This window comes from Zonotrichia leucophrys, chromosome 1A, assembly GCF_028769735.1.
Source record: "Zonotrichia leucophrys gambelii isolate GWCS_2022_RI chromosome 1A, RI_Zleu_2.0, whole genome shotgun sequence".
NCBI classification, from domain to species: Eukaryota; Metazoa; Chordata; class Aves; order Passeriformes; family Passerellidae; genus Zonotrichia; species Zonotrichia leucophrys.
Window position 1 is genome coordinate 26,891,567 of NC_088170.1, and position 26,942 is coordinate 26,918,508.

General features: G+C 38.8%; 1 protein-coding gene across 7 annotated transcripts in view; it reads left to right on the forward strand.

Annotated features, from left to right (window-relative positions):
- NAV3 (neuron navigator 3) overlaps positions 1–26,942 on the forward strand; it is a 468,550-nt gene that overhangs the window by 339,716 nt on the left and 101,892 nt on the right. For all 7 annotated transcript variants that reach the window (XM_064701983.1, XM_064701980.1, XM_064701982.1 and 4 more), the window contains 4 exons: positions 7,409–7,524; positions 20,727–20,835; positions 22,604–22,987; positions 26,350–26,469. In XM_064701983.1, coding sequence (XP_064558053.1) covers positions 7,409–7,524; positions 20,727–20,835; positions 22,604–22,987; positions 26,350–26,469 — 729 coding nt within the window. The remainder of the gene's footprint in view (positions 1–7,408; positions 7,525–20,726; positions 20,836–22,603; positions 22,988–26,349; positions 26,470–26,942) is intronic.

Consider the following 26,942-nt stretch of genomic DNA (forward strand, 5'->3'; position numbering starts at 1 on the left):
GAGAAGATTGGGGTTTGTGCTTCCAATTAGGAAAGAGAGCTAAAATGGATAAAGTAATGGTGGATCATGCTGTTATCCCCCAGTTTCTGTCGCAGCATCATGTTAATGTTTTTCTAATATTATTCTTTTTAATTAATGTTATTCTATGAACAATTTCTTACAAGAACTCTGAGTCTTTACCTTGTACAAAAGCAGTCCACTGCAAATATTTGCTATGTTTTGATTAGAAATACAGATCATGTGGTACATTCTCTGTGCATTTGAAAGGTCACGGCTGAGTCAGGTTTCTAGTGTGAATATTCTTGTTTGCATACTAAGAACCTCATCATCTGTTTGCTGATATTTGATAATATTTGCTTAGAACTCACCATTCTTTTACAAGATTATAAAATAAATTCCTGATGTTTTCAGAATGTGTAACAGTACTGGTGGATATTTGAAGAAACAACATATACAAAACTTCTACAAGTATTCAAAAATATTTCAACAGTTTGTGTAGACAGAAAAAAATGCTGTTTGCAGTTCTTTTCCTGTTTAGTTTTCTACATTAAATAGGTGTAGATGAATTCCCTGCAGACAGTTAATTTTTACAGGCAATAGTAACTCTTCAGAGGGCCAAGGCTCTGAAAAAGAAGAACGAACAGTTGAATGTATCAACATTTCTCTGAATTTATTTTGCTGTATGATAGAGCAGTGGAAGAGAAGCTGGGAGATTCACTGTACAACTCAGAAGATAGAAAAAGTGTAGAAAGATTGACAGGCTGATTTGAATGTTTTCAGTTGTCAGCTGTTGGAGTGTTTTAGCTACAGTTGTGGGTAAATTTAACATCTGATAAAATGACAAATACATTATTAAGCAAAATATACTGCCTGTTGTTGTTAGCGACTAGTACTCTGGATGATCTTGGCTAAAGATTAAAGAGGTGATGAAGTAGTCTCTGAGGAAGTATATATATCATTACACGCAACTAAACATAGCTTAAAAACCAATCTGGATGACTGATGAATTCAGAAAATCATGTGGGGGGAAGAAAAGGCTCAGTATGGGTTATATTTATTCTAATATGCAGTGGAGCCTCTGGAGTTTCAATTTTATGTATCATTGGATACACTTAACATGCATGTGGCAATCTGAAATAACCTCAGTGATACAGAGGATTTCTAGTGTGGTTCATGGGACAGCCTACATATGTGTTAGGGTGCATGTACAAGGAGAGAGAAAAATGAGCTATGCTTTGCCTTCAGATGTGTGTGCTGCTCAATGGCTATTTTGCTGCATATTGATGCCATTTCATTGCATGATGGAGATGTCTTAGTTTTGTTTTAAGCTTTGCCTTGAAGCAGGGTGTATTTGAATATTAAAGGGTGATAGAAGCATGCATCTTTCAGTAATATTTCTTATTAATAATTGTCTCTTTGCTTCAAACAAAGAGCAAAGGAGTATTTGAAGTTGAATCTCACTTGAAAATAAAATTCTCAGAGCCAGTTTCTGATCTCAAAATGCCTTAAACTCAGAGCAGAAGATGGACTTTGATTAAGTTGCTTCAATATGTATCTCTCTAACTGAGTGCAAAATCTCACTAAAAAATACACAGTAACTGAATTTCTTTAAAATGTTGAGGAGTTCATGATACCGGACAATGATTTAATAGAAAAATATAAATATAACCAAGGATAAATTACCCAAATTTTCAAAGTCCGCATATTTATTTCTGTGGATATGTGGTAAGTGGAAATGAGCAAGAGCTGGAGCACTATACTTACATTCTTTGTTCTTCAACATAATTGTTTTCAAAGCAGACACCACCATTAATACACAGAATTTTCAGGTGTGCTTTCTAATAGCCTTATATGAGTTAGTAAACAATGATTACCATTTAGACTAACAGGGGTTTTTTAGCCAGCTACAAGGAATATCTAGGCTCTCTGAGTTTGAACTTCAGTCTTTGTACAAAATTTCAATACAATTTAGTAAAAATACAGAGTTATCCAGAGTTCTGCAGAATCTTGTAATATATTTGCGTCATTTATTTAGACCATTCGCACAAGAAGAAGTAAACTAGTCCTTTCTTGATTTGTTGCTGATACCTGCAAATACCATGTATTTTGAAATATTTTTTTGTTAACCAAGAGGATGTTACTGTAGATTACTGTGAGGAAAATTAGGTATTCCAAGGAGTTTTTTTGAGAATGCCATGTATTTTCCTTAAGTAAGTATTGGAAACCTATAACAGTTTCCATAACTATTAGTATTACTAATAGTCATGTTTTCAAGAAGTCTATATTTTTATTAATGGACTGTTTTAGTGGGAGGTTCTCAAGTGGGATATTGCACTGTTCAGCTTTGCAGTCTTGGTGCTTTGCCCTGTGTGATATCATGTGTTATTTTTATTCCTCCCAAACACCTGACAACAAAATTCATATGGGATTAAAATTTCTCTTCAAAGATTAACAGCAACAGTCAGAGTTGTGTTTGAGATTATCTAAACAGGTATCACTTAAATTCTTCCATTCTGCCAGAAAGTGATGCTTTATTTTCAAAAGTGGTTGTGAATATCCTATTTACAGTCCCCTGTGTGTCCCCTCTGAAGTTGACTGCAGTGTCCCACTGGTGTAAGACTGAAGAAGATGTAATTTATTTGCCAGAAAGCTTGATAAGACAGATACAGTAGAAAGGTTTAAGAGACTGTATAATTGTTTGAAGTGCACCAGCTGCGACTTAAAATTGCTCATTCTTTTATTTAGACAGAATTGTAGGAGACTGGAAATTGTACCATGTTCCCAAGACCCTTAAACTTGTATTGAAATTGGCCTTAGAATTTAGCTGTCTTCCTAGTAGTGCCTAAATTTCAAGCACAGAAGAGTAAACAGAAGTTTAGCACTTACTAGGCTACAGTGCAAATGGGAGGAAAAAGGTACATTAATGACCTTTCCTAAAAAAGAAATCCTGCTGAATTTCAGTAGAAGAACATTGGGTTATAACTGGATGCATGTACTGCACATCAGCTTTATTTTATTAACTCCTCCAGTAACCACTGTAGGGGATTATTAAGTCTCTTTCCCATGGCTGAGATACAGAATCTAAAGCTCTCAAATCCCAGGGCCTGTGTTGCTCAGGAATTGCTTACTGCCCAAAATGCTGAAAGTAGAGAAATTGCTGCAGAGAATTAGCTGACCCCTCATCATCCTGAGCTACACTTCTATGTTGTGCATTGCTTAAATTTCCATTTTTCAGCTAAGTTTTTGTTTGATGACAGCAGCATCTGGAAGATGTTTCAGCAGTGTCTGAATTGCAGTCTTGCAGAGATATTCTTTCAGTGCTGGACTACAAATACCAGTTGGGCACTTCTTTTGTCCCTGCAGAGTAAAAAACTGGCAACTTCAGCTACCTAGTGTATTGGTGTAGAGAAGATATTGCCAGACTCTTCTCTGAAATGCAGGGTGAAAGGATAAGAGGTAAAAGATGCAAGTTGCAACAGCGGAGGTGCTGATTGAAAGTTAAAAAATATGGGTTTAGTTTGAGGCGATGAAACACTTGATGCAGGCTGTGGAGCAAAGTTATGGAATCTCTGTCCTTGGGCATGTTCAGGATTCAACAAATCAAGGCTCTGAGCAACTTATTGTGACCAGACCATCTTTAAGAAAGTCATTGGACCAGACAGCACCTAGAATATCTTTCTGATCTCAATTACTTTATGATACTGTAAGGACAAAAGTATTCAACAGATAGGGCAGAAAAAGGATGTATCATTGTAATAAATAAACATGTTACTGGTTACTAAAACTTTCTTCCCAACTCCTTTACTACATGGTGATCAACGCAATTGTTTTACTAGGCCATAGTCTCAAAGGTGAGCAGGAGGTTCAGAGCAGTGACACATGGAAAGGAGGATAGATCTGGTTGCATCTCTGGAAGTACAGTGACATTCAGTTCCAGATGCATATTCAGGATGTTCTTGTACAGGCTTAGGGAAAAAATTGTACTACTGTTCAAGGATCCTGCAACTATAACATGTGTAGGTTTTCTTGAAGCCATATTGGTATCCTGTTTTAATGACCAGAAGCTACTTCTGTGTCACTGATTGTGGAGTTGAAACCAAGTTTACAGAAAAAAACATTCTGTCAGTTAATTGTGTTTGTTAATAACAGATTATACTGCTAAACATACTTTCTTCAATAAAGTGAGGACTCAGAGTCATACTGCAGTGCTTTATTGATTCCTGTTATTTGCATTGCTGCTGTGAAAATAAGGCAACAGTCACTCCCAAAGTTTTGCAGTCATAGGTAGTGCTAAAGATTGCCACTCACCAGTTTTAGTTGTAACAAATACATGGTCTTTAGACACATCCTCCCATTTTTCCATTATAGATTTTCAAGTAATTGTGCAAGAAAAGTTTCCATTGTAGAGGTGTTAGTTGAGGAGATGGGAAGAAGCATAATAAATGAAGAAATCATTATAAACACATACTTGATTAATTCAGTCTGTTTGACTTAAAAAGATGTTTTCCTTCTCTTTGATTGCTCTTTTTAAATATGTGAGAGAATAATCCCATTGCTTTCCTTCTCTTTTGTGAGGCTCAGCCAAATCAACTCTTTCTGGTTTTGTGTTTGGGTTTTTTTTGGTTTGTTTTTTTTTTTTTGGTTTTTTTTTTTTTGTTGTTGTTTTGTTTTTGTTTTTGTTTTTTGGGGTTTTTTTTTGTTTTTTTATTTTTTTGGTTTTTTTTTCCAGAAGGGTTTATTCTTCCCCATGAGCATCCTGGTAGCCCTTCCTTGCATCTGTTCCCAATTTAACTCACAGTTCTCGAACATGGGTGATTGAACTGCTCATATTGCAGATGTGGTCCTGCCAGTCTGTTACACTGACAGTGATACACATTCAAGACAGCTGCATCTCAGGCAGCTGTTGGAAAAATGCCATCATTTTTATCTGATATCTTTTGGAATGTCAACTAAAAAGCAAACAAATCTTTGATGTTATCTATGTTTATCTAAGGTTGGCTATTTTTTTGAGACAGGAAATGACTGACTGTGTTAGAGACCATTTTTTTAAGTAGTGTTTCAAACTCTGTTCTTAATTACGCAGTACAGAATGGGCAGAATATTTAATCAGAATAAATAAGCTTGTACAGGTCTGACTGAAAGAAGGATTTGTCCCATTAAGTGAGTTTGATACTCTTACAAATAGGTAGCATGTAACTCAGTGGGTTGGAGATAAATATATTCTTTGATTGCCATGATTGAAATAGAATCAGATTGTCCTGTTTTCATGAAGGTTGCCTAAATTAACCTCTACTGTAGATGCACAGCACTGGAAGAAATATCACTGGACTGGCTTTGACCAAACTGAAATTCTTTTCCCTTGTCTGATATCAAGAGAGATGTAAGAATTTAATTCTCTTTAAGGCAGTGGGCTGTGAGTAGGTAGAGGATAGAGGACAATTCATTTAGGCCAGCGTGCAAGGCTAATGAGAAGATCACTTAATTTGCTGCTTACTTGCTTTGAGCTTAATCCCCAGTCCTGCAGCAATCACTTGAGTTGTTTATAGGATTAATACATCCCACTGAAAGACATTAAAGCCAGAAGCATAGAAGACAAACCTCACAATTTAATTTCCCATTTTTTATAAAAATTAGAAGAGGCATTTATATTCTTGGTCCAATGTATCACAACCCACAATGGGCCCACAGCAATGCAACTTGAAGTTTTAGGTACCTAGTGTGTACCTGGGTACTTCTTGTTCCCCAAGAGCCCAAAATCCTACATCAACAAATAACCTGTTGTCTCAAGCAAGCAGAACCTAGGCTGCTGCAAAATCCATAGTCCTCCATGAAATTTCTGTTGTTTCCTCAGACAATTAAAATTTTAATGATTCAAAGCCCTTTGGGAATGCAAGCAGGACTGTGGAGTTTCAGAATGTGTTCCCTGCAGAGGGATAGAGTGAGCTCTTTTTTTACTTAAGAGACTCTCCTCTCAAGCATCAAATGTAAAACTACATTCAAGGTTGGCAGGAGATAGCTAACCTTGCAACATGTGCTGAGCTTGTGTTTCCAGTAGTGTATGAGAGACAAGAACCAAAATTAGTTTTTTATAGAGCAGTTCTCTGTTTCCAACATCTCAAAAGTACAGAAATTGGTAAGAAAACATTGCATCTGATCAGGCATAATTTATATTTCTGTTTCTGAGCTGGATGATTCTAATCATGTCAGTACTTGTGCTGCTCTTTGTGCAGATATCTGTTTCCTCATCTATTGTTATGAATTACTGAAAAAGTTCATTCAGCAAAAATAAAGAAGACATTAACTGGGCATTTATTTCATAAAATAGGTTGTAATGAAATTATTTTGAGAGATAAGTCACTTTTTATGTGTTTTATTTATAAAATACAGATACATCACACAGTTAAATGTTTCTCTTTTAAGTTTAGTTGGTAATAGGAAACACTTTATGGTAAATTTTGAAAATTGAACTATAAATGTCGCACTTTAAAATTAAGATATAAATATTTCACTAGTCTTTTAATAAATCAGAAGAGTGACTGCCATTCATGTCAGAAAAGCTGGAAGAGCTTAAGCTCTAAGTGAAGATCTTTTAAAATTTTATTTCAAAAACAGGCTATTATATTTTTAGATGTGTTCTTTTACTGTATGCACATGGTGGTACATGTTGTTGTGTGATGACATCATAGTTCAGCAGTTCCAGGGTAAAGTAGATTCTACAGCTGTTCTATAAGAGACAATAATTGTGTGAGATATTTTTTATTATAATCAGTATGCTCATGTATTTCTTGCTATTTACTTTCATATAACAGAAAGTAACTGTATTCGGTGAGGGGTTAACATTATAATTTATCATTGATATTCACAGAAATATACCCTCAAAGCACATATGAGCTATTTAGTAGAGAGTTAATTGAAAAACTTTTATTATCCCATTCCCCAGGGTCTTATAAGTTGCATTATCAAAAGAAGCTGCACATAGATTTAAATATCTGGGCCAAATTTCCATCCAGCCTTGCATAAGCTTTTTCCCACATGGCCTTTCTCATTTAATATTTCATCAATTACAAGTTTTTATTTCCTTTATATATGTGCAGGGATGTCACTTAACCACTGTAAATGAATTCTGATTAGATCTGGTTGACAAATCCTTCAGAAAAAAAGTGAGAAGAAAAAGGCTTCAAATCTCACAGAATTAACTACAACTTTTTTCTGCAGAGAGAGAGAGAGAGAGAGAGCCTAGTTGCTTGTATATTTGTGTAGCTGGACTTTTAAACTAGCATAAGAACGTGACAAAAATTATATTTTCACCCTATAGTGATATGATTCTAGATGGGGCTGCAAGTAGCACTTTCTTCCATGAACACATGAATGACAGATAATAATAATCAATCTTCTTGCTTCATTTCAGAACTCTCTCAGAAAATGACAGTACCTCTTTACCACCTGCTGACTCCTGTACCAGTCCTACTAAAATGGATTTGTCGTTTAGTAAGACTGCCAAACAGTGCCTAGAGGAGATATCTGGTGAGTAACAATGAGTCAGGAGAAGACTGTGAACTTCTTTATTTACATCTGTTTCATACTGGGAGCTTTGTGATTGGTTGAAATAATACTTCTGACCTTCAATCATGAGGGGTATTAAATACACAGAAAATTTAGGTCATGCATATTTTAGTGCTTCAAATCCACTGTTATCTATTTAAACTTGTTCCTTATGTTCAAATACCCTCTTTATCATTTTGCAAAAACTGCACTTTGACAATCTAGGGTTTCCAGTAATTGTTACTTCATTTAATCATACTGAATGTTCCAAGAGGAGCAGTGGAAAGTCGATTTCAGAAAGTTTAACACTCTCATTTAATAACATCAAATTAAATCATAACATCAGAACTGAGACATAAATTACATAATATACACATTCCTTTCATTAATGAATCTGTATTCAGAAAACAAGCAAGTCCTTACTATTGTACCTGACGTATAAGCTGCTGCTAGAGCTAAGCTGCTAAAGGTTGTGTTACAAGGAATTCCTTGTAAACATGGATTAAGGTCCTTACTAGGTTACAAAGCTGAAGGATTTTAGTCATATTGGAATAATTCCTTTGAAGTCAACAGAACCATGCTGAGTTACATCAGCACTGGATCTGGCCATGACTGCCTATCCATGCAAAAAGCAAAGTGTGCCACATCTCACTTTCTCATCAGGACTGAGCTGCACTCCGGGGTTGTGTACAAGTTGTTCCAAAGGGACTCTGCAAGAGCTGTTACTTGGAGGTTTAAGGGTTTATTTTTGCTGTTGCTTTGTTTTGTTTTTCATTAGCATCCTTAATCTTATAATTTTACAACAATTGAGGGTGATATCCTATCTCACTGGTTTAACTACAGTTTTGCCCTTTTACCACAAATTGTCAGCATTTAAATGGATTTGTCATGAGTCTTGGTTCTTCTCACACAGGATATAACTCATTTAAAGCACTAATTTGATACATCATTCTAAAATTATCTCTCCACCAAAAGGGTAATCAGATGCCCAAGATTTATGGGGACTGTCTTGGCATTTAGCTGAGTCCTACTGAAATAGGTTTTGTCCTGATTTGCCTCAGTCCCTTTGGAAGTCTTCTGGCATTCTTTATTTGCAGCCAGGTTCTGTGATAAATATATCACCTCTTTGGAGGTAACGCATACCTGCTAAAATATAAAGTTGTTTTTAATTACTTCAGAAATTGGACTCGTTAGTCTAATATATATAAAGAGTTTAATTGAAACATTTACCACAAATCAAGAGATGCTTCAAGGAATTATCCAGAGAGAAGCTAGAAAGACCCCAAACAATTCAATACCTGCTGAAATGATCAAACAGAATATCATGTCTGATGACCTTTTTACTGTTGTGAGCAAAAACTAAACAGCATCAAAAAGAAAAATATGACACAAAGAAAACTAGACAACAGAGATGTTCCTAGTCTGATTATTTAGACTCTGGCATTAGCCATTGATTGGCATAAAGCAGAACCACTGGGAAAATGTGGTCAGTGATTTGCTGTGCACATAGGGAAGCAGAGGTGTGTTACCTGTATTTCACTGTTAGCAGCAAAAGGAATAAATGGATCAAGTACTATATTTGCTGAGTAATTAATTTCCTGCATGGATGAACTATCACCAAGTCATTGGTGATTATGTTGTTAGATCTGCATGGATAAAAGCTCATGTGATAGTTGCTCAGAGGAGTATTCCATGATGGATTACCTATGAGAAAGGACAGTTCAATTCTTTTACTTAAGAGCATCTTCATTCTGATATGATCAAGGAATTACACTAGTGTTGTAGCAAAGAGATAGGAAGGTTAATTTCTGTGGTCTGGTCAGTTATTTTCAGGGTATTAAGCAATGAATCCACTTTCTTTCATTTTGATATTACCTGTTTCCTGAAATTTTCAGCTGTTGCTGTGGGTGGACATCATCTTTATATTATCTTGATATTCTTCTGAAACTCAGTAGCCACCACACTAGCACAATATGTTTGTAAATTGTAAGGATCAGTAAGGATAATGCTGAAGAGTGAACATGTGTGGAAATCACTAAACAGCTTGGAGGAGTGTTTTCATGAAGTGTTGTCCCACCTGTATTGTTTCTGCTTCATTGATCATTATTATTTTTAAAGTGCCAAATATTTAGAACTAAGGCTGACATCCTCAGGACTAGAGGACTATTTTAGCCAATATTGTTGTATAAACTGTTTCTCTATTTTCTGAATATTTAGACATTCTTGTTTGTTATTGCTTCTTGGCTGAAGATTACTGCTCCATAACCAGACAAGTTGTTCATATCAGAGCTCCTAACTCACTTTGGACCAATATCAGCCAACTGAACCTAAACTGATGCTTTAAGCCTGTCTAGTTCAAGCATTCTCCACAATTAAGACAAAAGTGGAATGTAAAAAAAAAAAATCTTAAAATTATTTAGGAGTGGTTGGCCAGGCATCATTCTCCTGGTGTAGTTCAGGAATCAAGCCCAAGATAATTTCCTTGCTGTAGTGGTGAAAATTCATGGCTCTGCTTTCTGCGTCCAGCAAGGCAGTTCACATCCCTTTGCTCCTGTCTAAACAGTGATGATGGGAAAGTAGAAAGTAAAGCAAGAATCTGTAGAGGGAGTTTTCAGCTCTCTTCTCCTCTGTCTTCCTCCTCCAAGGGATCTGGTTACCTTTAAAGCTTCTCCTGTCTTCCAACTCAGATGTGGTGAAAGGTAAAGTCAGAGCTCAAGCCACGTGCTTCCTGCCCACTGCTTTGCAATTGATTTCTTGGTTTTACCTGCACAACCATGAGAAGAGAATAGTGCTGGAAGGCAAGGGAGGTCAGGAGGCTGGTGTAAGCACAGACTCACAAGTGTGGCTTGTGGTTGTCCTGATAAACTGGACATCCTCTTTATTTTTATATTATCACCAGTAATCTGTTGCTCTTGGTGAATATATACATGGCTTATGCCTAAAGCCAGTATACATGTCATATGCCTAAAAGCAGTTCTGCATCTTGGTAGAGGTATTGTAAATCTGTTCCCATGTCTCTGGTGGGAATTTCTTCTAGATGTGATCTGAAGTGCTTCAGACTTTTTTCTACTTTTTTCCCCCTTTGAATATTCCACAGCTCAGTCAGAACAGGCTCAAGTGTTTCCACAGTGCACATGGCAATCAGCACGAGAGTACACCCAGAGCAGCTTTTAGTCTTCCTGCACACCTTGAATCCCCTCTGTGTGCACAGCTCCAGTGATACATGTACTCCCACTGAGTGAGCCCTGTTTGTAGGCGTGAAACCTGAGGAGTAGGTCTTGTGTGTTCTGTGTGTGGTAGGCTTGTTGCTCATGTGGCACACAGGTGTGCAGACCTCTGTCTGGGAAATCCCAGACCGAATCTGAGTCCCCTAAATAAGGAACAATTCTGCATTCAAGTATGAACACAATTTCTTGCATGTACTTCATATAGTGTTTGCCTCAACAAGACTACTCAGTATCTGTCCACACAGTTTCTACAAAACCAGAATATATCTTTATAAACAGGATTATAATATGATAATGGCAATAATGGCTCATAAAGTAACTCAGGTTGATTGTTGTTATTCACGATATGGCTGGGAACAAGTTGTTCAGACTTTCTTACCAACTATTTCTTCTTGAAGTAGCTGTGACATTTATCACCTTCTGCAGCAGGTTTATTGGAGAAGGATGTCAGCAAGTTAATTAGTTAATAATCCATTGTAAACTGTACATGTCAGTAAACTAAGTATTATTTCATTAAATCAGTGATAACATTTGGCTTTCACAAGTGCTGGCATGTTCTCAGAGCTTAATGCAAAGTGTTTGATTAAGTAATTATTCATGAATTTATAAATATTGACTAATTATTTAAAATCTGATGAATGAAGCAGAAATGAAACAGTACTTTTAAAAGTTATAGGGCTATCTCAATGGCAGGATTAGCATAAAAACATTCAAATTTAAATATTTTATGTTTATTGTGCTTAATTTTTTGTTCTCTGAAATAAACAATTAATACATGCAGGAATAGTTTATTTTTTTTTCAAGTAAGCTTAGCTGAAGAGATTCATAATCTTATGCATTTCCATATCTATTACATAATTCATTTGTAGGGTTCTAAACCATTCACTGAGACTTCAAAGAAAATCTTATCTGACAGCAAAATTGCCCAAAGATTATTAGTTCTTAAAATAATTTTTATAATTCCTTTTAGTAAAGAGACTGTAAAAATAAAGTAGTATGTTATACTGATTGTGATAGAGGAAGTTCCCTAACATGTTCTTGATGTAAACATATTTCTGCTTGGTGGGTGGAGAGCACACTGAATTGCAAGGTAGTTGGGAAATAATACTGTCATGACATTTGTTCTTCTCTACTCTCCTATACTTTCTTCTTACCATAGAAAGATGTATTTTTCGGTTACTATATCTCAACATTTTAAAATGGAGAGCTGAGCTTTAGAAAGTTCTTTTTGACGAAATAAACCTAAGAATTTTTCACATTGCAATTTTATGTTTTGGCAAATGACACCCTGCAGAGGGATGTGGTAAAGTACAAGGACAAATTCAGTGTTGTTTCTACTGAGTACTTGGTCTGAGATAAATAAGTGTTCACTGTGTCTGGGGATGATCACCCTGGCCTGGTCAGCCACATGAGGCAATGGGATTAATGGGAGAAAAGTTCATATGACTTTCTAATTAAGAGATGTGGTAAAATGTCTGTACACAGGAAGGCTGAATGAAGGTTGTGTGATTAGCCTCAGTACCTCTGTAGAACAGCACTGCACTCACTGTGTTTTCAGTGTATTTCAAAGTGAGGCAGACAAATGCTGCAGCTGCCAGCTACCCTCACATGGCTCTCACACAGTCCAGTGTCATTCCCTTTTCAGTATGATGCTCTGTGACCTGTGTGCTCTGAAGCTGGGCTGCAATGACCAGCTCAACTGGGAGAAGTGACAGGTCAGCAGAGACCCTGAGGCTCACTGGGTGGCCCAGGACACAGCTGTGTCACTGCCAGAGAGACCTGTCCAGCCTGGGGGGAGTGGCACCTATTGGCAGCACCCTATGGGAGGTTTGGGGTAGCTCATTGGGTGAATATTTTTCATCCCCTGCCAAAACTTTTTCTGCTCCCAGCTAGAAAGAGCACTGGCTGTACCTGTCCAGTTCTGGTAGCTTGTATCTGGTCTCATGTTGGAGCTGAGCAGCCCTGCTTCCATAGCAGAGCAGTGCATGGCACGAGGGCTGTGCCCTGCCCACAAGGGTTCCTGAGGCCAGTGCAGCCCTGCAGTGCAGACTGCTGCATGTGACCATGCTCACTGGGAGCCTGCATGGAGGCAGAGCAGGTCCACCTCGGCCTACAGCTTTCCATGGAGACAAGTCACTGCCTGCAGGTGTTGGGGCATGAGAGGGCAGGTGGAGAAGTTATTAATGGATTTGAAATATCAGGGAGAGATTGACACTTGCTCTTTATGCTGGGAAAAAAAGCCCGTTCTCTTGATTCCAAGACAATCACCAAGAGAAATTTGGCATCATAGAGCCAAATGACAGAATTACAGTCTGATTTGGTTTGGAAGGGACCCAGAAGGATCATCAGGTCCAGCTCTTCAGTGAATGGTCCACACAGGGATTGGATCCTCAACCTTGCCATTATTAGCACTATGCCCTGACCAACTGAGCTAAAAATCATTATCTTTCCTGTTAATTCAAAATATAGCAATGGAGAATACTGTACCAATTTAAGTATAATTTAGGATATAAAACAAATTAATGCAAAAAAGAATTAGACTGCCCTGCCCTTCTTTTTTTGAAATTCTCTATTGTCAATACCTCCCTATGAGGACTTTCTAGCAACCACAGCTTTTTCAGGCGAGTTGGACAGGCTGGGACAGCCCCATGGCACTGTCAGTGCACACCAACACAGGAGTGTGCAGGCAGTGCTCTGGTATTCTGTGACAGCACCAGCACCACAGCAGCTCTGAGACACCACTGGCATCCACACCACACCTGCTCTGCTGCAGGCAGGCACCAGCACGTTCGCAAAACCCTTCCAAGAGCCCATATGTCACTGCAGCTTGCAGACCCTGGAGTAAACACAGCAGTCTTATCTTTTCTTTCCATGCTGAAAAAGTGATAGGTGTTTAATGTTTGGGACAGTTTTGTACTCAGGCAGACAGACCATTCATCTTGTCTGCCCTTTGACTGTGTGTTCTAGGTGGGGATGGGAGTGGTACTTGCTCTTGATGTCTTCCTCAGAAATCCAGTGCTTTAATATGGAAAACCACCATTACTTTAGACTTCTGATTTTTTGTTCTGAGTTATTCCATGTTTCTGAGAATTATTCCATGTTTCTGAGAGTTATCTAGGAAGAAATGTACCTTTCCTTTGAAATTTCTGAGAATTTTCCCCTGTGTATCTTCAATAACTGTAAACTGAACCAATGAAAGGCAAGAAATACACAGTGAGGCTTCTGCTAACATCTGTTTATTCATACAGGAAATCTGTGAACAGCTTGTAATTCTTAGGGTGGCATTTTTAAAGGTTATTTTTCTGTCAAGGTTTCTCAGGTAGAGACTTGAGCATATTTTCACACTGACAAAAGCAGTTTATTTTTATACAGCAGTTTTATTATTTGTAGATTTCTATATAATGTTTCGTGAAATTAATTTCCCCTGGATAAAAAAGTTTTTTATCTAAAAAGATTATAATTAAATTCAGGTATTTCTTTGTTCATCTGTCCATTTCTGGGACTAATATCTTTTTCTTTGTGAGAAAAGACATACCTTTTAGCATAAGTCTTCTTTCTCTCTGGACAGTGAATTTAAAAATAGCATTCAAAATTGCTGAACTTAGTTCTGACACAATATTTATTTGCTTTATTAAAAAATCACCCCTCGATTAATAGGTTTTCTTCATAATAGTGTGGAACAATGATTTGTTACAGATTTTATAATTCTGTACTAGCCTCTGAATCTCAGAGAGGTGCAAACAGAGTAGCTTTCTAAGGAGAAAGAAATTAAATATTTCCTTTTATGAACCATTTTACCAGACAAATACTGTTGTGTTCCATGTCTTATGATATTAAATTATATTTTTTATTTAGAGCAGAAATTGCAAGACTGAAGGTCCTTTTGCAAGTCTGCTTTTAGCTTCCTGCATAGGGAATAACAGTGATATGGAAGAAATAGTTTTTCATCCTTACCTTTCTGGGAGAAAAATAGGATTTGACCATGAGCTAGATCTGTTACTGTAGCATCCCATTCAGGTGAAGCTGTGTCTTGAAACCTGTGGCACTGTAAACTGGGCAGAGGCTTCTGTGTCTCCGGTTTAATTCACCAGGATGTTTGCTGCCATGGCAGCCAGCAGCATTCACTGCAGTAGCAGAGAAGAGTCATATATCTGGGAATGCAGGTTGAATACTAAAATGTAAGGAGGCTTGTGCTTCAGTGGTTAATTTTGGCTCTTTATTGAGCTCTGACGTGGAGGCTGTACTTGCAGCTCTGTGTCAGCCCATCTGAAGTGAAGAGCTGTGCACTAAGATCAGTCATGAGCTGGTGAGAGGGAGGGAAAAGCCCAAGACAGTACTTGTGCCTACTTTGGATTTCAGAAGGCAGCAGCTGTAGAAAGAGATGCAGGCCCACCGCTCCGATGAGACTGGTGATTGGATGGAGAGGGGAAAACACAGCTGGCTTTTGGGATTACTTCTGTGCTGGAGCAGAGTGTTTGATCAACTCTCTTCTGCTTGAGAGAAATCGAAGTGAAAATGACTGTAAGTACTGCAGATTAATGTGACGGACAAGAAGTGGCTGAGCAGAGACAGCAGCGTAATTTTAAAGAAGATGACGGTGCCTGTCTAGTCCCTTGCAGTGTGCAGAGTGCATGTGGGAGCTGTGCTTTCACTGTGAGTGCAAGCGTGTGCTACCTGGGGTGTGCCGCGTGCGGTGATGCAGGGAGCACCGCCCGCAGCTCCTGGGGGAATTCAGCTGCTGTCCATCTCAGAAATATGAAATCTAACTGAGGTGCAGCCCAGCCAGAAAGATGCAGCGATCTGCTGAACTGTCAGTGTTTAAAGGCACAGAGGTTAGAAGAGGGTGTGCTCGTCTTCAGAAGCAGAAGTCTCTAACCAATCTCACACTCATCAGTGAAGGGGAGAAGAGGCGACACTCATACAGGGAGAACTGGTTTGGAAACGCCTCCAAGTCCAGCCAGAGTTACCAACAGCGGCATGCAGAAGCTGGGTGCAGAGGCTCCCTGTCCAAGGCATTCTCACAGTCTGTGCACTCTCTCTGCCACTCTGGATTCACCACAACCCAGGCATTTCAGGGGATACCCCCTGCTGGAAGCAGGACATCCCAGAGGTCAGGAGACCGGTGTACAGGTGAAGGCTTTCAGACTGACAGTGAGGAGAGCAAAAAATCCGATGATGAAAATGCGTCCTGCACATCCCATTTCCCCAGCAGGACCTGGGCAGAGGAGGAGGAGGAAGGGTGCTTGCGTGAAGGGACTGCACATCTGGATGAAGATGTCATAATAACAATGCTGGGTGACCTAGAACAGGTCCTTTATACTGATATTTTAGGTAAGTTAACTTTGGCTTGTCATCAGGAAGGGCAGGAGGAGACCCAAGTGTTAGCACATATCTGCACGGAGCAGATTTTTGATCTTGACAGTGATTTCCCAAGACAGAACTGGGTTTATTTGCAGTAGTATGCAAAAATAGGGTCTAGCCATTTCTTCTTTGTTTCCTTTCTGTGACATCTTAAGACTGTGTGAAATGAAGACAAATGTCTAAATTGCTTGTGATGGGTGCAGGGGCAGCAGCAGCCTGTGAATAACTGAACATAGCTTAGCTTTTTGAAAAATAAGGTGAAATATTTAAGTGCTATTAGTTTATTGTTAAATAAATCTATTTTAATGTTATTTTTTCTCATTAATTTGAAATTGATATCTTGAATCCAAGTTTTGGGTGGGACGAAGCACATCTCGGCCTTCCTACAAACTGACCCTCCAGTGTTTCTTGCCCCTTCTCTAGCCCCCCTGCAGATAACTGCACCCCTACATGTGGAATTGTGAGTGCCAGGGTTTCAGTGTAGCTCAAATAGCCACTTTTGTTATATCTGTGCACACCAGTGAGTATTTGAAGTCCACAGCCATAGGTGCTTCAAAGGCTGCTGTGTTACTTTTCATCTCTCAGCCCTTTAAGAGAGTGCTCAAAGTGTTCATTTCCAAAGCTTTGTTCTTCAGTCTTCAGTTAAATGGCTGAAGTAGCTGCTTGCTTTTCAAAGGTTATATGCCATGTGTCTAGCCTGGAGCTTCTTGCTGGTAGATATGTTAGCCCTGATTGTGTTTAAACATTAAGGACAAAATTTTTACTGTGTATATAGTGTAAAAAGCTGTTACCTCAAAACAAGAAAGAAATAACAATTCTCTTTGTGTGCATACCTTTTATTATTAGACTCTACCAGTAGGTTAAAAGGGCTTCTGCTAGAGATCAAAAGCTTGCTAGCACAGAAGACTGAGCTCTAATGTGCCTCTGCTCCTATTCAGCTGTTTGCCACTGACAAATCCCTGCTCTATTGTAAGCCTCAGTTTCCCTGCTTGTAGGGTAAAACTAGTACTTTCCTTTCTGAATTAATATCTCATAGTGGACAATTCTCTGGGGAAACGTTTCTTATTTGTAAATCCTTTCATGCAAAACAGACAATTGATGGAATTGTTACACTCCCATTTGCTTTGGGCTGTGATTACATGTGCAGAAGAACAGAAATTATTATGAACACTATTATTGAATGTGAAATTATGAGTGAGCTTCAGAAATGTGAATGTAAAAGACTGACCTGGGTATCTAGTGGTTTCTGTAAAATGTCTATTTTGATTTCCTGTGAATGTATCACACAGTGTAAGAAATCAATGTATTTTCCAGAAATTTACTGAGGGAATAATGATTCACTGTTTATAGGCAAAAAAATTGGGGACAGTCTTTTGGAATATTCATGTTTATAAATGATGAAGCTGCAAATGATTGGATAAAATGGCCTTTCTTGTGAGAGGAACAGAATTTTGACAGAAAGTTTCAGGTTTCAGTTTTAGTCTTATCCCAGTTTCCCCATGTGTGATACAGAATGATTTTTTCTCAGTGTATAAACCAGAATCCCTTGAGATAACAAGACTGGGAGCTTTTCTGATATGTTAGGTCCTGCAAATATGGCCAGACTCTGTGATGACTGTGCCATATTATAAGGAACAAGGTACCCAGAGGAGTCTGGGATGCCTTTGAACCCAGTCCTGATGCAATAAGCACCAAAGTGTCTCCACTAGCAGCCACGGTGTAGCTAGTTTTCTGAAAAATTAACATCTACATCATCCCTATGGTCCTCTTTACAGAAGGAGGCTTGATGTGGATGGGGAGTCAATGCTATCATGAAAACATAGGATCTTGTACTCAGTACAGAATATTTCTTCACTGTCAACTATTTATACTTTCTGACTTGTTCATCCATGGTACAGCAGGATTCCAGTGACATTTAGAGAATAATGGAAAGAAAAAAGAACTATTTCTTTCAAATCACTGTAGCAGTTAGTGGGAGATTTTATTAAAATAGTACTATGTAGTATTTTAGTATAATAAAACTTCGGTTTTAACTCTTTTTTTTGTTAAAACTGGTGGAAATTATCTGCTGTGTCACTGAGAGATCAAAAGACATTAGATCTCAAGTTTTTCACCTCTGCAGGATAGAATAATCAAATTTTATGGTATAATTTGTCTGAAAGCAAAGTATTCTTTACTGTGAAAATATATTTTGGCAGCTTGCCATATATGTACCTTTTTTATTTAATGTATTGCAATTATACCTCAAGGCTTTGTTATGCCATTTACTATGCAATACATATTTAAAAAGACAGCTGCTGTCATTTTTGCTGCAAGAATTTGCAGTGTTAACATACAGCAAAGGACAACTGACAAGGATAAACAAGGAAGGAAAAGGGCAACATCACTCTAAAATAGGAATTGTATTCAGTTCCTCAAATAAATATAAAGGTAAAGTATTGCTTTGGCTTTAATTCTGCATGCAAAGACCCCAGAATTTGTCTTTCTGTGTAAATAGAAGATTTTCTTATACCAACAAGCTACTCTTTCACCTCTGGTTCAAGGCAGGGCAAGGTCTTCCTTATATAGGTATTATGGCAGGAATATAATGTGCTCTTGGAAGTCAATTTGAATGCATTTGGCAGAGGGGCGAAGGCAAAGGGCAGTGGCTGAGGAACTGAGTGCACCACAGACAACTGGCTGGAGGCAAGCAATGGACAGTGTGCCTGGAAATTGTCTGGGCTTTAAAAAGCAGTCTGAGTCTAACAGGATGTAAATGTCTTCAGCCTAGCCTGGCCATGAGCCCTCCTGCCTCACAGGAAGCTCCAGGGTGGTACAGAAACTTCTGCAAAGAGCTGCTGGGATCCATGAGTACATTGATTGCCAGTGCTTTAGCGAACACATGTAGCTTGAAACACAGGAACAGTTGTAAATAATTTCAGTGCAGGCATTTGTCTCCTGCAAGACACTACATGTAAAAATGTACACAGGTAGTTTATTTTGTGAAGCTAAATATTGTGAACAGACATGGCCTTGGGGTGTGGCTTGAGAAGACAGAGTTTGGCAGCAGTGCAGGACCTGTATCCCCACTTCATTTTTCCATCCTGTCCACATGTTGATCCCACTGTCAGTTCATGGTGCCAAACCAGATGTTTGTAGACATTAGCATCATTAAAGCACTGAAGATTTTTTTGTGAGTGATGAAATAAGCAAACACAATTTCCCAAAGGACTGTTTGTCTGCAGCAAAGAGGACAGAAGACACAACCAGGGCAGGGTAGATGGGAAAACCTCAAAATTGTATTGCTGTGAAAGCTGGTTTAACATTAAGCCACAACTGCAGGGTATGTTGGCTAGTTAAATGCATTGTTTGCCTGTTGAGGAGGAATTAAAGTTTGTATGGAATTTATATTAAATAATTTATTTCCATATAATGTCAGGAGTTGAGATTTTTCTTAGCAGCTACAGAGTGTTTGGGGAATAGGACCTGACTGCAGAAGGCCTGTGAGGGTATGATGTGAAATTTGTAATTGATAGAGTCAAAAAGGAATTATTTGCACTTCAAGTTCAGCATTTTACATGAACCTCTAATACATGTAAAATACATCTAACTCTAATACATAATTCTAATGGCTTCTTGCCAACTTTTTTACAAGAAACAGGTACAAGACATGATCAGAAGTAGAACACTAGCCTTGAAGAAATCAGAGATTTTTGTCACAGAATTTCTTTTGGAATTCTCCTGTTGTTCAAAAGTAAAATGAATTAAACTTCCTTGATCTATGAATTTCCTAGAAAACCTGCATTTCTGGGGTTTTGTATATGACTGACCACTGGAAGCTTCTTTGAGGTTTATGATGTTTCTCTTTTGTAACATATCATATATAACTTCTCTCCTCTTTTAAATTTGTTTTTAATTGTATGAAGTAAACATTGTTCTGGATGGTACAGGTGAAGTTCTGAAAGCTTCATTATCTGAGATATGAGACTAGCTTTTCACAATGGATCCTGAAGGCTGTTGAAAAGTCTAATTGTATAAATGATGTGTGTGCTTACGGAGTTCCAATTTCTATCCCAAGAAGCATGTTTTTTTCTATCCCATATTAAAAATAATGTCCCTCTTCAGAAAAGCATTACAGTCTAGGAAAGATGCTTTATTAAATGCCTTACTTAAGAAGTACATTGAAATAGCCTCTGTTAATGTTAAGTGAATGCTGAAGAGTTGTTCTAAGAGTCATCCCAGTTTTTTCTGGGATGACAGATCACAGATTTACTGTGGCGTTTTTTCCTACTGAGTTATGTAAAATGTCAAGGACTAAAAAGGGACTTTATAATTTATCAAGTGGTCTGGGGCTGCATCCTGCCTTGATTACAGAGGATAAAAATCCCAACACTGTAAATCAGAGTTTCATTGACAGATTTGGGCCTGCCTTAACAGGCAGGTGGGGTTTTTTACATACCACATGTTGTTTATGAGTGTATATGTGTTTTATTAATGAAAGGATGAAGTTTTATTTTTTAAAATATTAAAAGATATTTACAATCATATGTGTGCATTCTTGTGCACTTTATTCAACCTTAATAAAACACATGCTTAAGTTTTACTGTTTTCTTCCAGGGGAAGACCCTGAAACAAGAAGAATGAGAACCGTCAAGAACATTGCAGACCTGAGACAGAATTTGGAAGAAACCATGTCCAGCCTTAGAGGGACCCAGATAAGCCACAGGTATACTGGTTTTGTGTAGACTACTAAAAATATGGACCATGGCAGAGTATTGCTAGTTGCTGAATGAATGAGAGAATTGCAAGGGAAAATTAGCTATGACACTAAACTGCCTTAGCAACTTACGTGTGACTTTAATATGCTATATTGTCAGAATGTCTTATACTATCATTCATAAAGACAGTTATTGTTTCATACACATTTATTTAGAAGCTGATAAAATTTATTTTAGGTAATTTTATAAGTAGATGTTGGGGTTGAGATCAACTGCAAGGAAAACTCTAAATGTAAAAAAGAAATGTCAGCAATAAGAAAAAGACACACTGGTGTAGTGTTACAGTTTTGAGCTCTCCAGGTGTTTTTTTCCTGTCCTTCCCTTTTCTTCCCACACGAGTTCCCTTTTAATTTTGTTACAGATAACCACTGCCTTCTGTTAGGTCCCTGGGGTCTTGACTAATTTTGTAACACACAAGACATATCTCAAGAATTCCATGCATGTGATTATGTTCAGTCACACACTCATATAGTGGATTTTCTACCAAAATAGTTTTACCACACCACCTTCAATCACATACACAGATTAGTAAAACCTCTAGGGTCAATATTCTCTTGTCCTAATCTTGGTTAAGGTACTGGGTGTTTGGCACCATTCCCACAAATAGAGGTTATAGAATCATGGAACCATTAAATTGTTTAGTTTGGAAAAGACCTATAAGATCACCAAGTCCAACCATCAGCCCAGCACTGCAAAGTCCACCAATAAACCCTGGGCTGAAGTGCCGCAGCTACAAGTCTTGTAGAGACTGCCAGTAATGGTGACTCCCCCTCTTCCCTGGGCAGCCTGTTCCAGTGCTTGGCCACCCTATCCATGAAGAAACTTTTCCTCATATCTACTGTAAACTTCCCCTGTTACAACTTGAGGCCATTTGCTCTTGTCCTATCACTTGTTATCTAGGGGAAGATGCCAATCCCCGTGTGACTGCAGCCTCCTTTCAGGCAGTTGTAGAGAGTGATAAGTCTCCCCTGAGCCTCCTTTTCTCCAGGCCACTCCCTGAGCCACTCCTCATCAGACTTGTGCTCCAGACTCTTCACCACCTCCATTGCTCTTCTCTGGACATGTTCCAGCACCACAATGTCTTTCTTGTACTGAGGAGCCCAGAACCGGACACAGGATTTGAGCTGTGGCCTCACCAGTGCTGAGTAGAGGAGGGTAACAATTTCTCTGCTCCTGCTGGCCACACTATTGCTGATCCAGGCCAGGATGCCATTGGCCTTCTTGGCCACCTGGGCACATGCTGGCTCGTGTTCAGCCACTGTCACAAGCACACAAGTTCTTTTGTTGCTGGGCTGCTTTCCAGCAACTCTGTCCCCAGCCTGTAGCACTGTGTGGGGTTTTTGGGACCCAAGAGTAGGACCTGGTTCTTGGCCTTGTTGAACCTCTCACAATTGGCCTCAGCCTATTGATCCAGCCTGTCCAGACCCCTCTGCAGGGCCTTCCTGCCCTCCAGCAGATGAACACTCTTGCCCAACTTTTGGTCATCAGCAAAGTGACTAAGGGGGCACTCAATCCCCTCATCCAGGTCATTTGTTAAGATACTAAACAGGACTGGCCTCAGTGCTGAGGGCATATACAGGCATAGGTGTGCATATGGTGGAAGCACATACACACAGAGTTTTTAAAAACAAATTACTTTCCTCCAGCCTTCACTTTTCTTGATTTCTCAGAAACATAGAAGGCACAGTTCACTGACTTCTCCATTCTGTTTGGCAGCACATTGGAGACAACTTTTGACAGCACTGTGACAACTGAGGTGAATGGGAGAAGCATACCAAGCCTATCCAGCCGATCGAGCGCCATGACTTGGAGGCTGGGGCAGGCCAGCCCTCGGCTGCAGGCGGGAGATGCTCCATCCTTGGGTGCTGGTTATCCTCGCAGCAGCGCCAGCCGCTTCATCCACACAGACCCCTCTCGGTTCATGTACACCACCCCACTCCGCCGAGCTGCTGTCTCTCGCCTTGGAAACATCTCTCAGATTGACATGAGTGAGAAGGGAACTGCTGATTTGGACATATCCTCTGAAGCTGATGTTGGTGGCTACATGAGTGATGGGGACATCCTTGGGAAAAGCCTGAGGACTGATGACATCAACAGTGGGTAAGCGGCACTTTTTCCCCATATGAACTAATGCATGATTGGTAGGACTAGAAGGATTTTTCTAAAAATTTTGGCACACAAGCAGAAGTTGCATTATAGTTGTAAAATTTAAATATACATATAAAAAAAAAATAAACCTCTAATCTGCCAGTGATACTCTCAGCTGCCTTCAAATTCTGTTCTTCTTTAACATCAAAATTACTTTGCTGTGAACTTTGAATTTCAATATTACTTACTGGAAAATTCTGGTTGTCCTGTGAGCCATCAGTTTGCATTGCTTTCCCTGGGGTAAGTCTTCTTTTGGTATTTTTATGTTTTGTTTGAGATGGTATGTATGACATTGGATGCAGCTGATGAAAAGCAGTTGTTGACAGCACTGACTTTCTGTTTCCACTTCAGATATTGTCTAGCATAGTCATTGTAATGGGCTTTTATTGTAGGTTTTCAGCTGTGCATATCATTTGAGCAGCAGCAATATCTTTTCATTAAAGACTAGACCAGTTACTCTTTTAGTGTATCCAGGAGGAAGAATCACAATTTTTTTTTTGTTTGCTCTATCACTTGTGGTACTGCAGTTTGAGGTGCTGTATTCCGTGTGTTTTAAATTCAACAATTCTTATCGCGATCTAGGAACACAAGTCACTTCAGTCCTGTGTGTGTTAGACCTCCTAGAACATCTTTAAAAAAGAATAGCCATGTTACAGTTTTGCTCATACTTAAATTACTATTCACTGCTGCTTTTGGCACCTCAAGCCTGCTTGCTGACTGATGTAACACTATGTTAAATAGAAGTTCCATGGAGTACCTGGTCATGTCACACCACACTGCTTCACTCTATAATTTTAGAATTCTTGCTGTCAATCTAATCTCTTAGTTTGAAGCATAGCTATGATTAGAGAATAGTGGGGGATGAAATTGAGTATGATACATTCCTAAAGGGAAATCTGTGATTAAAGCTCTCTCTGGAGTAGTGTCTCATCTCAAGCACCATCCAAAGATAGATCTCTAGGAAAAGCATCATTTTATAGAAAGCAATTCCTGTATCTCCCTGGTCTACTTTTTCAGTGATCTGTGTATACAGCACTGCTGACAACATTGTCCACAACGCATCATTAATGACTGTCAAGTACGATGCCATATTTCTATGTGCTAGAAAAGAGAAAATACATATGGAAAATATGATACTTTAATGTCTGAGGACCTCTTATCATAAAGGAAATATTAATGCTGGCTTTGACAGATGCATGGTTTTATTCAAAATTTTTAAAAAGGGAATCCTTTGCAATGCCTCATGAGTTGTATTAATTAGCTTATCATATTAAAGGGTGAATATAGTCATCTTATGTGAATTTTCTTTGAATCTGTAATAAGGATAACTCAACAGATAGTAAGTTGCTCTGTGCTCAGTTAACATTTTTAGGTGCAGTAAATGTTAAAAACAAGTTGATATGCTCTGAAATTTCAGGATTCACTGAGGCATGTAAAGTCTTATCTCCTCTATGCCTCTTCCATTATCAGTTTAATTACTTTAATCACTTGGGGAAAAGAGTGCAGCAGTAATTAGAAATTAGTGCAAGGAAAGCCTGTTGCACTTGTCAAGTATATCCTTACTTATAAGGGGAAAAAAATGCATTTAGTCTGGATTGCATTCAAGCCACAGCTAAATTTAATATGCAATTCTAGAGCTGTGGAATCTACTGGATAATTCACAGCTAGCTAAAACATCTGTCAAAAAAGTCTGAATTTTGTCTTTAATAAAAGATGAATATAATATGTAAATGTGACTGTTAATTGACCTTTGCAAACAAATGTGAAGTTACCTCTAAACTCCAGATCCCAAGGCTTCAGAAACACACTGCCAAACTACTGGCTGAATCTCACCCATGCTTTAAACACCTCAGAGTTTTGTTGAAAATAATCAAAGGGATCATTTGTGTTTTAATGCACTTGAGGCTGCCTTCACCCGTCTGCCACCCAGGACATGCTGCCTTCTCAGACTGGAGCAACCACACAGGGCTCCACTGCTGCAGCTTTGCTCTCAAGGCCTGCACCTGTTCAGCCACCCCCAACCACGGGGAAGGAGGCACAGGCAGGTGCTCCCAGGCTGCTAAATTGGCCCTCAGGTCTCTGTCATAGATTATTTCAATTAAATCTGCTCCCAGAAGGAACCACAGGGGGAGGGCCAACAGAACAGCTGGAGTAGCAGCAGTGTGTGTGCGTGCCTTGGTTTGTGCCTGGGATTCTGTGTAATTACTAAAGTTAAATGTTTGTGTGCTTGCATACATGTTTAGACTGAAAGGTGCATTTGTGTGGCACCATTTCATGGCTCAAGGAGAGCTTGTGTTAAAGACTGAATCAGGAGTAAACTCTGGGAGATCATTTTGGCCCTACACCTAACATTGGGTCTACACCTGTTTCAGTAAGTCTGTACTTTATTTTGAGTAGGTTCAGTGAGGCACAGAATTTTTTTTTCTGAATATTTGTGCTTCTATGTTCAGTGCCATACATGTGCATGATCCTTCAAAAATAAATTTATGCTAACTTTATTGGTAAATTGAAGTTATCAGAAAATACAAAAGGGAAACAGAAAGAACTGGAGCCTTAGAGGGAGGACAGTTTAACAAAAGGTCCTTTGGGAACATAATGGAGAGGTCCTGTGGTTAAGACAGGCTGATGATGCTGCTCCATTATAAGGGCCAAGACATCTCAGACAGATAACCAAACTGTAGGTAGACATTCCAGAAATTATTGGTGTACTTTTAATTCATAAACTTTTAATGGTTCTCTAGTGAGTAAACAGCACTATACTCACTGTTTCATTCATTAGACATGCATTATAATGTGGGGAGAATCAAGTAAAAGGAACACACAATACAAATATTCTTAAATATCGATGTAAGGTCTTCAGTGAATATCTCTTTCATGTCCGAATAATTGCATCCCAACAGGGACTATGAATTTGGCTTCCTAATCTCTATTCCCATTTGGATAAATGCAACTAATTTTTGGGGTTTTTTTAAGCTGAAGTGATTTTTCTTGCATCTGGTGCTATTTTTTGGCAAAACCACAGTATCTAAAATGTGCTTTTGAACATACTTGAGAGCTTCTTCAGTCTAAAAATATTTCAGTAAAAGAGGTGGCCTGTAAGCCATGACAGAAAAAGGCAAGTGATCCCAGGGAGCAGGCAGATACCCAATCTCTCTATGCCAGGCACATAAAGTGGGAGTATTTGGTATAAGTCTACCATCTAATAAGACAACCTGTACCTTAAATATTTGAATTTCACAGACCATTAACTATAAAGTGAAACATGTTGCCAGATGGCTGCATTTCCCACCGATTGACCACAAATTTATTTTCAGGTACATGACAGATGGAGGACTCAACCTATATACAAGAAGTCTGAACCGAATACCAGACCTTGCTGCCTCTCGAGACGTCATCCAGAGAGGGGTTCATGACGTGACTGTGGATGCTGACAGGTAACAGTGCTTTGCTAAATAAAAACCTGTCTGAGCTCTATAAATATTTTGCTTCCTTTGTACTTGCTAAAATATCATATAAGGAATAGGAAGCAAGCTTGTGAGGCTGCAAATTTTTTGAGCACCCAAAATAGCAATTACCACAATGAGTGGGGGAAAAAAGCAAATTTCTCACATGGGAACGAGACTCAGGAAGAGCTTTTTGTTGTAGATCTAAGAGAAAATATTAAGAAGCCCATACCTTATTTGCAACAGGTTGCCTTATCAGTTGATGAACAAAGGGAAAATTCACATGGCCTCTAGGCAGCAGACAGCTTGCATGTGCCTGGTGACATGGTTCAAAACATACATTTGTATTTGCCTGGAGGTAGAACAATGATCTTGTCCGCCTTGTTTTGCCCTTTGCAAGTATCAGAAGAAGGCAGTACCGGCAAGTAGTGAGAAGTGAGAATTGGGCTTCTATCCCATTGTTT